Source organism: Lycium ferocissimum, chromosome 6 (assembly GCF_029784015.1).
Source record: "Lycium ferocissimum isolate CSIRO_LF1 chromosome 6, AGI_CSIRO_Lferr_CH_V1, whole genome shotgun sequence".
In the NCBI taxonomy this organism is placed as follows: Eukaryota; Viridiplantae; Streptophyta; class Magnoliopsida; order Solanales; family Solanaceae; genus Lycium; species Lycium ferocissimum.
Window position 1 is genome coordinate 41,989,633 of NC_081347.1, and position 10,458 is coordinate 42,000,090.

Consider the following 10,458-nt stretch of genomic DNA (forward strand, 5'->3'; position numbering starts at 1 on the left):
ACAATTTTATCCATCACACCAAAAATAGGAAGCCTTATCCCAAGGGTTATCGAGACATAAATATTTAGAGAATAACAATTTGAGACAAAACTCATGTTTTTATTAGTGTTTAACATGATTTTTTTTAAAACGTCGTTTTAATTTTCTTTTACCAACCTTCTGGATTCGTTTAATTATTCAAAAAGATATTGATTATCTTTAAAAAGTATAATTAGTTTTACAGGCTTAATTTTAATATTTTTTGTATACTTATTTAAAACATTTCTCAAATCCAAAAATATGAATTGTGATTATAAAGAAAATGTGATTAATCCAGTTTTGATTTGGTTTTGGTTCTATATTCTTTTTCTTTATTTATTTAAAAAAAAAAAAAAAAAAACCTTGGGCGCACGTGAAACAACGGTTGGTACTTTATGTCACTTAAAAATCTGTGATCCCCTATTCCCTCACAGCTCAAAAACCCTAACTTCTCCATGAATTCTTAGCTTCAAATTTCATCAATGGAGTTTGAAAAAAATTCAATTTCAGACCACAAACTCTGCGGTTATTTCCTTACATCCCTTAAAATTTCATCTCCATCGCACTACACTCTCCCTTTAAATTCCCAATGCTACATTGCTGGAGACACTTGTAATAATGTCCACTTCATCTCAAACGACAACGTCGTATTGTCCCCTATTGAGGATCAAAACGCTGTCGTTTTAACGAAGAAGAAGAAGAGGAGTGGTCGTTTAAGTGTGGTGCAACAGTTACATAAGTTAGTAAGGCAAAAGTGTTTGAAGATTGTAGCTAGGGTTGTTGAGGTTGTGACACGTGGAGGTGATGAAGAAGAAGAAGAAGAAGAAGTTAGGGTTGTTGTAATGGTGGATGTGTATTTGCCTATAGCTTTGTGGTCTGGTTGGCAGTTTCCTAAGTCTGGTAATGCTGCTGCTGCACTTTTTCGGCATGTCAGGTGTGTATATCCTTGCCATTATTTCATGTCATCAACTATTTTGCATATTTTTTCGATGGAAAAAATTGCAAATATACCCTCCAACTTTGCGATTTAGATCACATATACCCCTCGTTAAAAAAGTGGTCATATATCTGCTCATAAATGGTGCAAAAAATACTGAAATTTTTTTTTAAAAAAATGGTGCATATCTTATCGACAGATTTTCTTTAAGATCATTTAGCTTGTTTTTTGATTAAAAAAATGTCACGTAGCCATTAAAAAAAAAAGTCTATCCAATTTTTAGTAGATTTATTATTTTCCAAAACCCACGTGTTAATTTTTTTTGTGGGTCGGGTTTAGCTTGGTTAAAAAAATGGCTAGACTTTTTTTTTTAAAGCCAAGGATATATTTGTTTTAAAAAAAACAAGACAACCCACTAGAAAAAAATTGCCTCGTGGCTTTAAAAAAATAAGTCTACTAAAAAAAAGGACGTACTTATTTTTTTTAAAGTCATGTGGCAAAGGTTAATGATTTTCAAAAAAAAAAAAAGTTTGTCAGCTAAAAGGTATATTTGCACTGTTTGTGTAATGGCAGAAGTATATTTGCATCATTTGTCAAAGTAGGGCTATATATGCACCACTTTTTTAACAAGGGTATATCTGCTCTAAATCGCAAAGTTGAGGGCTATATTTGTAAGTGTTACTCCCTCTGTTTCAATTTGTTTGTATGGTCTTCACTTGTCACGGAGTTTAAGAAAGTAAATAAAACTTTTGAATCTTTTGGCCTTGATCTAAAGATTTGTATAATGTATCAAAATGCCCTTTAATCTTGTGGTTTTAAACATGTCATGTGAAAAGTTACAATTAAAAGTTGTAAACAAAGGAAGGGGGCATTTTTCTAATCGGGCTAAAAAGGAAAGTAACACAAATTGAAACCGATGGACCCTATTTTTTAATTTGTTTGTCTCACTTTCCTTTTTAGTCCGTTTAAAAAAAGAATGTCTCTTTCATTTTTTGGCAACTCTTTAATTCGAAATTTTCTCATGACATGTTTAAGACCATAAGATTAAAGGACATTTTAGTACACATTCTACATATCTTTAATTTAAGACCACAAATTTCAAAAGTCCTTTAATTTCTTAAACTCCGTGTCAAGTCAACACCAAAAAAAATGAGTTAAAAAAAGAAGAAGTTAAAGTCAATAATAATGCAGTTAACCACTGTAATTGTTATTGTGGGGCCATGAAAGTCTATTAATTAATTTTCATAGTGTAGTTATCATCATTAATTACTCGAGCATTCTCTATGCTGACCCCACTATGGGACCACTTAGCGGATTAGTCTAGGTGCGTGCAAGCTAAGAAAACACGGAAGCGATCATATTTATATATTGAGATGATATGGGTTTTACATAATTAGATTATGATTATTCTATGTTTTTCTTTTAACCAACATAAGTTCGTGAAATTAGCTAGTGCACCAACCTGTAGTGGTGGCACTGGTGTGAGAATTCAAGTATAAGCAAGATTGGGACATCCAAGGGTGGTGAGTGAAGCGAGAGGAGAATCATGAGGTCTCAAGTTCAAATCTCAACAAGAGGCAAAAATATTAGGTGCTTTCTCACCACCATCATGCAAAAAGGGTTTTTGTTTTGTTTTTTTTTTTTTTTGGTGTGGGGGAGGTTGGGTTCATATTTTATAAAGGCTTTCTAATTGGGTATATACTTTTGATATGCCGGGATATAATTAATTTATTTATAACCTATATGTTATTTTAAAATATATTATCTTATGAACTGAAGGCTCGTTTAGTACAAGGGATAAGCATAAATAATCCCGGGATTATATTTGAGATGAATTTATCCCATGTTTGGTTAGGATAAAATGGTGGTATAACTAATCCTAGGATTGTACTGTTATTTTATCCCTGTGGGAGGGTGGAATAACTAATCCCGGGATAAGTTATCCTGGGATAACTAGTTTCCAACCAAACAACCCCTTAGTGGACTATTAATCTTGGTGCCAAGGCATGATCTGTCCAGTGCTGTCAAAGGCCCGCTTAAGCCCTGAAGCGAGGCTCAAAACATGTTGAGCGCTTCGCCTCGATTTATGTGCGCTTCGGTGTCGTCATCAAGTCTCCAAGACATACTTTTCCTTGCCATTGAGCCTCTCTTGAAGAGGTGACACTAGATGATTGATATTTCACTTTATCGTGATGTTTTTACAATTTCTTTGTCCATATATTTGTTATTCATGCTTACCATTATAAGTCTTGGACTAAATATACATATATTTGTAATTTTGCACCATTGAGCTTTTTTCACTAAAGCCCACACTTTATTTGCGCTTTTCGCTTTTGATAACATTGGATCTGCCAAAAAATTGTGTAATTGAGGTTAGTAATTTATCCTGGTTATACACTTTTGTCAATTGTTAGAAAGTTGTTAGTATAGTGGAAGGACCTGGCCAGCTCTCTTGCTAGTCAAGCTACTGATAGGATCATGTTAGTAATTATTGAACAGTGATGCATCTAACGTTTAGAGATACTATTGACTCGATAGAGCAGTCATTTTTATTGGAATACGGGTTGTAGATTGATAGTGTAGATTAGGTGATAAAAAGCTTTTCTTCTTTTTCTTTCCCTTCTCTTTTTGGGTGATAATTATTCTGACAAAATGAAGAGGCAAAAAACTTCCGTTGCATCTTTGCTTTGTTTTAGTTGTTAGTAGTTGTGACTTCAATGCGCAATAATTTTAAAAAATGTGCAATTACAGAGGAGATGGTTTTGGATTTTCTCTTCTATTGAGTTTTGGGCTGCTGAATTTGCAGTTGAAATAAATTATATTATTTGCAGTTCTTGAATCTTTCAACAGTGGTATATAGCATTTCTTGTTGAATTGGAGCTTTAGAAATTTGCATGTAATTGCCTATGCAGCTAATGCTGATTTATCTTGTACATATTTAATGCAGCTGATTCTAATGAATGTTCCAAATATTTCTTTACAGTTGTGACTGGGAGGCTAGGAGTTCTATGCTTCAGTCTGCTAAGCTTGGTGTTGAAAAGGATTTTAGTATTTGGAATCTGTCTGACTGTCATGTTGTAGGCTGCAAACTGCACTGCAGTGCACCTGACCCCTCCAAGAAAAAGCTCTTTGAGCTCCATGAAATTTTTAAGAGCTTACCAAGTGTATCAAAGAGGGGAAATCCTGATTTTCTAAGAGTGAATCCCCTTGATACTAGTAAATCGGGTATTTGGGTGATAACAGATGATATTTTGATCAATATTCTTTCTTCACTTTGTCCTGTTGATCTTCTCAGGGTTTCTGCAACATGTCGTCATTTAAGATCACTTGCTGCATCAATCATGCCATGTATGAAACTTAAATTGTTTGCTCATCAGCAGGCTGCAGTTGACTGGATGTTACAGCGTGAGCGCAATGTTGAATTACTACAGCACCCACTGTACATGGATTTTGTCACTGAAGATGGATTTGCTTTTTATATAAATGCTGTTTCTGGTCAAATAGCCACAGGGCAGGCTCCTACAATCAAGGATTTTCATGGGGGAATGTTCTGTGATGAGCCTGGCTTGGGTAAAACTATTACTGCTCTTTCTCTCATTCTCAAGACTCAGGGAACACTGGCAGAGCCACCAGATGGTGCACAAGTCATGTGGTGTATGCATAATGCTGATCAGAGGTGTGGTTATTATGAGCTTTGTAGCGAAGATACAATCAGTTCTGGTGTTTTATTAGCTAGTAGAGCTACTGGACACAATGGCCGAAGGGGACGATTATCTTTAGATAAACTAACCCCAACAAAAAGCTTGAACAACTTCTCCACATCAATTGGATCCATAGTTGTTGGTTCAGCTGAACATATAGCAACTGCAGAAATCAGTTCACCTACAGTCACGCTCTCCACTCCAACAAGGTATTCTGTGAGATGTACCAGTAGCTATAGCCAGATAAAAAGAGATCTTATGTATGCATATGAAGGGACTGAAGAGAGAAATGCTAGGAAAAACTCGAAAAAAAGAAAGCTTACTTCCAACAACCAACAAAGAAGCTCGGCATATGAGAAATCTGGTTATTCACATAAATTGTCTCGCTGTAGTAAGAGGTTCTCTGAGCCTTCTGCAGAGAACTATGTGCTCAAGGATACTTGGATCCAGTGTGATGCTTGTCACAAATGGAGGAGGCTTGCAGAAGCCGGTGCAGCAGATACTACTTCTGCATGGTTCTGCAGTATGAATACTGATTCGTTATATCAGAGTTGTAGTGTTGCAGAAGACTCTTGGGATCATAAGCAGCAGATCACTTGCCTTCCAGGATTTCATAGTAAAGGAACTCCTGGGGGACTGGAAGAAAATATATCATTTTTTACCAGTGTGCTGAAGGATGATTATTCAATTATGGATTCTGAAGCAAAGAAGGCTCTAATTTGGTTAGCTAAGCTGTCACCACAGAAGCTGTTAGAAATGGAAACAATTGGGTTGGTGCAACCTATTGTACAGACTTCCGTAGGAGTTCCTCATTCCTCTCATAAAATATTTCAAGCCTTTGGTCTTGTCAAGAGGACTGAAAAGGGTACAACTAAGTGGTACTATCCTAGAGGTCTTGTGAACCTGGTCTTTGATTTGGATGCCCTAAGAGTAGCTCTATGTAAACCTCTGGATTCATTTAGATTGTATTTGTCTCGGGCTACATTAGTTGTTGTCCCTTCAAATCTAGTTGATCATTGGAGAGGTCAAATTGAGAGGCATGTAAGACAAGGGCAGTTGAGAGTTTTTGTCTGGGCTGATTATAAAAGGCCCTCTGCACATAGTCTTGCTTGGGATTATGACGTAGTTATAACTACATTCAGTCGCCTGAGTGCTGAGTGGAGCCCCAAAAAGAGAAGTGTCTTGATGCAAGTTCATTGGCTGAGAATTATATTAGATGAAGGTCACACCCTGGGTTCAAGTCTAAGTTTGACCAACAAACTTCAAATGGCTGTTTCATTGCGGTCTACTAATCGTTGGTTATTAACTGGAACACCAACTCCAAACACCCCTAGCAGCCAGCTTTCACATCTACAACCCTTGCTTAAGTTCCTCCATGATGAAGCTTATGGACAGAACCAGAAAATCTGGGAAGCTGGTATTCTTAGGCCATTCGAAGCGGAGATGGAGGAGGGCCGGTCACGTTTGCTACAGTTACTTCACAGGTGCATGATCAGTGCCAGGAAAAAGGATTTGCAGAATATTCCCCCTTGCATCAAGAAAGTAACACTCTTAAATTTCACTGAAGAACATGCAACAAGTTACAATGAATTAGTAGAAACTGTACGGAGGAACATACTAATGGCAGACTGGAATGATCCTTCTCATGTTGAGAGTTTACTTAACCCTAAACAATGGAAATTCAGAAGTACTACCATCAGAAATGTAAGACTTTCGTGCTGTGTAGCAGGACATGTCAGAGTGACAGAGGCAGGTGATGATATTCAAGATACTATGGATATTTTGGTTGAGGATGGACTGGATACCACTTCAGAGGAGTATGCTCTGATAAAATATCTCCTTTTATTTGGTGGAAATTGCATGAGGTTAGTCATAGCCTCTGAGATCATACGTGGCAATGACTTTGTTAGACAAAATGCATCATGATTTTGACTTTGTTTTATAAAATAATTTATGTAGGTGCAAAGCATGGTGCCGTCTACCAGTGATTACACCTTGTAAACATCTATTATGCCTCGACTGTGTTTCTTTAGATAGCGAGAAGTGTACAATTCCTGGCTGTGGCAACTTGTACGAGATGCAAAGTCCTGAAACACTGGCCCGTCCTGAAAATCCTAATCCAAAGTGGCCTGTTCCGAAGGATCTGATTGAGTTGCAACCATCTTATAAACAGGTTGGTCTAATCCTTAAGGACATACATATTAGACAAGGCCTAGTTTATAGTTCATTTTTTGTTATCCCATAACAAACTACTTCCTAATGTCATCTTTATTCTTCTGAAGGATGATTGGAATCCCGATTGGCAATCAACATCTAGCAGTAAAGTTGCTTACCTTGTTGATAGGTTGAAGGAAATACAGGAAGCTAATAGGATGATTATTACCTCCAACGAGGACAGAATTGTTGAGACTCTTAGTGGATCTCATGCCTGCACTGGGATAAGCAATATCAGCACGTTTTCATCCCAACAGTATTTGGTTGGGCCATCAAATAATTTATGCAGTATAATTCCGCAGAAAGTTATCATATTTTCTCAGTTTCTGGAGCACATACATGTAATTGAACAGCAGGTAACTTTACTTCATTTTGAGCATTTCTGTTTAATATTTTTATTATTATGTGATGGTCTGATTACTCCGTGTTCTCTTGGCAGTTAGCTGTTGCTGGTATCAGTTTTGCCAGTTTGTATAGTCCAATGCCTTCCATCAGCAAGGTATTGCTGTTTAACCATTCTGATTTTTATGATCATCTTTCTACCGAATTTCTTAGGATGGTCGCTCCGTCGCTATGGTTTTTCCGGTTTGTTTAGTTGTACTTGCATGATTCAGGTGAAAGCACTGGCAACATTTCAGCATGATGTTGATTGCATGGCTCTATTAATGGATGGAAGCGCAGCTTTAGGTCTTGATCTGAGCTTTGTGACACATGTCTATTTAATGGAACCAATATGGGACAAAAGGTAATAGATATATTAAGCCTGCTCTGATTATGCACACCTTATGAATATAGGCTTCATGTTTGTTTCCACGTGATGCCTTTGGAAGAAGCCCATGGTTATATAGTTTCAGAATTTTAACCTGTCCAAAGACAAGCGAGTAACAAACTGGAAACATAACGATTTTGGGGAAAAAAAACTCCGGACGGTGAAAAATGCTCAAAAACTTTGAATATGTTATATTCCCTTCCCCCACGAATGAATAAGTAATAATCTGCTGAGTGCAAGCCATTTCTCTTAGACTTTATTTGACTTTTCGTGATACTTATCAGTATGGAGGAACAGGTGATCAGTCGTGCTCATCGTATGGGTGCTACGCGTCCTATTCTCGTGGAAACACTGGCGATGAGTGGCACAATTGAGGAGCAAATGTTGAAGTTCTTACAGGTATTTCTGTCTCTAATGAATGTTATTTGGATTAATCCTTTGACCGGTGATCTGCATTAATTTCATCTGCCAAAAAGGATATCATCCTGATTGCTTTGTTTATTTATTGCAAGTTCCATTTTCTTACTTTGATCAACATTTAGGGTGGTTATTAAGTGAAATTTCCCCAAATATTACCCAACTTAAATTTACAGTTTTGGTATAACTTTTGCAGGAGGCTGATGAAGGTAGGAGGTTGTTGAAGGAAGAATGTGGTAAACTGGGTCATGATGGGGCACGAGCACCTCGCACGTTACATGATTTCGCTGAAAGCAATTATCTCGCTCACCTTAACTTTGTTCGGACAAGTTCCAAGGCATGAAGGTACAGAAATATAACCATATGAATAATTCCAAGTTCAAGTAACTATACTTCTTTTGTCTGTGCATGCATTATGTTTTTTTTTTTTTTTTTTTCCTGCTGCTATTACGTAATTAGCTTTCGTGCTCTGAAAATTTTCTTCTTTTAGAAAATTCTGTGGCTTCTTGGAGCTAGCAGTCGTGGCGTATACATTTCAGACCAAAGGGAGATTGATATTTATGACCCTATTACCATTCTTTATGTTATTACCTCCATATTTTGCACGGGCGCAAGTAGCGCACATAGAGGTTACAATGAGAGAATGTTGCTTGAGATGGTTTGGTCATGTCTTATGTAAGACTCCAAATACATCCCTTGTTTTCTTTTGAGCTGGGGTGTCTTTCGGAAACAGCCTCCCTACCTTCCAAGGTGGGGGTAAGGTCTGTGTACACTTAACCCTCCCCAGACCCCACACTGTGGGATTCAACTGGGTATGTTGTTGTTGTTGTAGTATAATACTATGCTGATTGAAGAATTAAATGAGACAAGATAGACCTAAACTCATATGGAGAAAAGTCGTCCAAAGAAACTTGTAATTTCTTATAATCCATGCAAGATTTAGCTGAGAACAAACACCATGGAAGTAGAGAATCCATATAGCTGATTATTGATAATTAAATTAAAAAAGAGAATCCATATGAGTGATAGTAATTGGTTTTTGAGATTTAAAGAATCTGTAGTTCTCGAGAACTGCAATTTGTTGTATTAAAAAAAGAGTGTCTTTTATTTGTTTCTCTTGAACAAGTTGTTGATTATTGAGATGAAATCAGCCTGCTGAACAGATATAGAGGATTTAGATTTCCCCTACTAGTTTGAGCTGCTTGAACAAAATGAGGGTTCTCTTGTTTAGGAGATAGTCCAGTTTCCCTTGATTGTACTTCATCGAGATGAAGCCCAAGTTGCCAACCAGTTAGAAGGTGATGTATTTCTTGAGTAGAAGTTGTTTTGCTGCTGTTATAATCCAATTCAGGGTTAGTCACCTGATGTTCTGAGAAGCCTATTCAATTTATGGCAGATTCAGCCTTTGGTTACTCCTCATGTAGCCCCTATGCGTGTGTGTGTATCGTTAGGTACTTTTATACTTGATAAAAAAATAATTTATAGGTACATTTATCTCTTCCTCTTAAAATTCTGTACCATTACTTTATCGAAAAAGAATCTCTTAAAATTTTGTTTCCCACAAGAAAACAGTACCATTCTACATCACTGACATTATTTATTTCCTTATTTCGACAATAGTAATCCGTATAAATCGTCCTGGTGTTAAGGTTTAAGAGAAACAAAAGTACGGCTAGGTTTCTCATGTGAATTTAATAGTTGTCCAAGAGAAGTCATGGTTCCCTCGTTAAATTATTCCATCTTGTCACCGTTTTTGCCTTTTAAGCAACACCTTTGTTTTCCCTACCAGAGGTTGATTTCCTACATCAGTACTTGCTATTGCTTGCGTGGATTTTGCATGATTTTGTTGTGCTTTTGACTTAAGCTAGGAGAAAGGTAAAACAAGGGGAAATAAAAGGTCCACATGAGGTTAACCTGTTTTAATTGTTATTTAGCTATCGACAGGTTCATAAAGCACTACCTCGTATCCATATTTTCCAGGTAGTTGGTTGCTGATCTGATTTATGGCAACAGGTGGACGATTCCATGTTTTGATAAACTGGCACTGGAGGGTCTCCGCAATGAATGACTAATCTGATCTGTCTTACAGATTTGTGCCGAGACTATATATGCTAGTGTCGCCCATCCAGATAATTGGTCACTCTTGATTATTGGCCACCAGTGGGATATATTTTTATTCTACCGGCGTTGTAGAATTCAGGCATGCGAATGTGGCAACCTGATGATCTTCGAAGTCCGGGTTAGAATTGGTAGTTGATATTTGTACATGTAATCTTATGGTCAGAAAATTCCTCTAGTTTTGTATATCCTACTAATTTATTCTTTTCTTTTTTGAATCTCTCCTTAGAAAAAATACAGTTGTAGTGGCCACTTCGAAATAGAAATTAATCATTTTCACTGAA

At 36.9% G+C, this 10,458-nt stretch overlaps 1 protein-coding gene across 5 annotated transcripts; it reads left to right on the top strand.

Moving 5' to 3' along the window:
* Positions 1-428: 428 nt before the first annotated feature.
* Positions 429-10,458, top strand: LOC132059679 (F-box protein At3g54460). 5 transcript variants are annotated; one of them, XM_059452380.1, is made up of 10 exons: positions 846-952; positions 2,392-2,545; positions 3,939-6,521; positions 6,616-6,829; positions 6,939-7,226; positions 7,310-7,369; positions 7,485-7,615; positions 7,924-8,038; positions 8,253-8,401; positions 10,070-10,458. In XM_059452380.1, the coding sequence occupies exons 2-9, from the start codon at positions 2,502-2,504 to the stop codon at positions 8,397-8,399; spliced, it is 3,582 nt and encodes a 1,193-aa protein (XP_059308363.1). In that variant the 5' UTR covers positions 846-952; positions 2,392-2,501; the 3' UTR covers positions 8,400-8,401; positions 10,070-10,458. The 5 variants fall into 5 exon arrangements, 4 of the variants coding, with proteins under 4 accessions (XP_059308360.1, XP_059308361.1, XP_059308359.1 ...); XM_059452377.1 differs by lacking the exon at positions 2,392-2,545 and having other exon boundaries at positions 429-952; positions 10,037-10,458; XM_059452378.1 differs by lacking the exons at positions 2,392-2,545; positions 10,070-10,458 and adding an exon at positions 8,547-9,534 and having other exon boundaries at positions 429-952.

Coding starts and splice junctions, on each gene's coding strand:
- LOC132059679 (XM_059452377.1), top strand. CDS start 501: ATGGAGTTTGAAAAAAATTCAATTTCAGACCACAAACTCTGCGGTTAT. Junction 6,522..6,615: donor TTTGGTGGAAATTGCATGAG/GTTAGTCATAGC, acceptor TAATTTATGTAG/GTGCAAAGCATGGTGCCGTC. Junction 7,616..7,923: donor GAACCAATATGGGACAAAAG/GTAATAGATATA, acceptor GATACTTATCAG/TATGGAGGAACAGGTGATCA.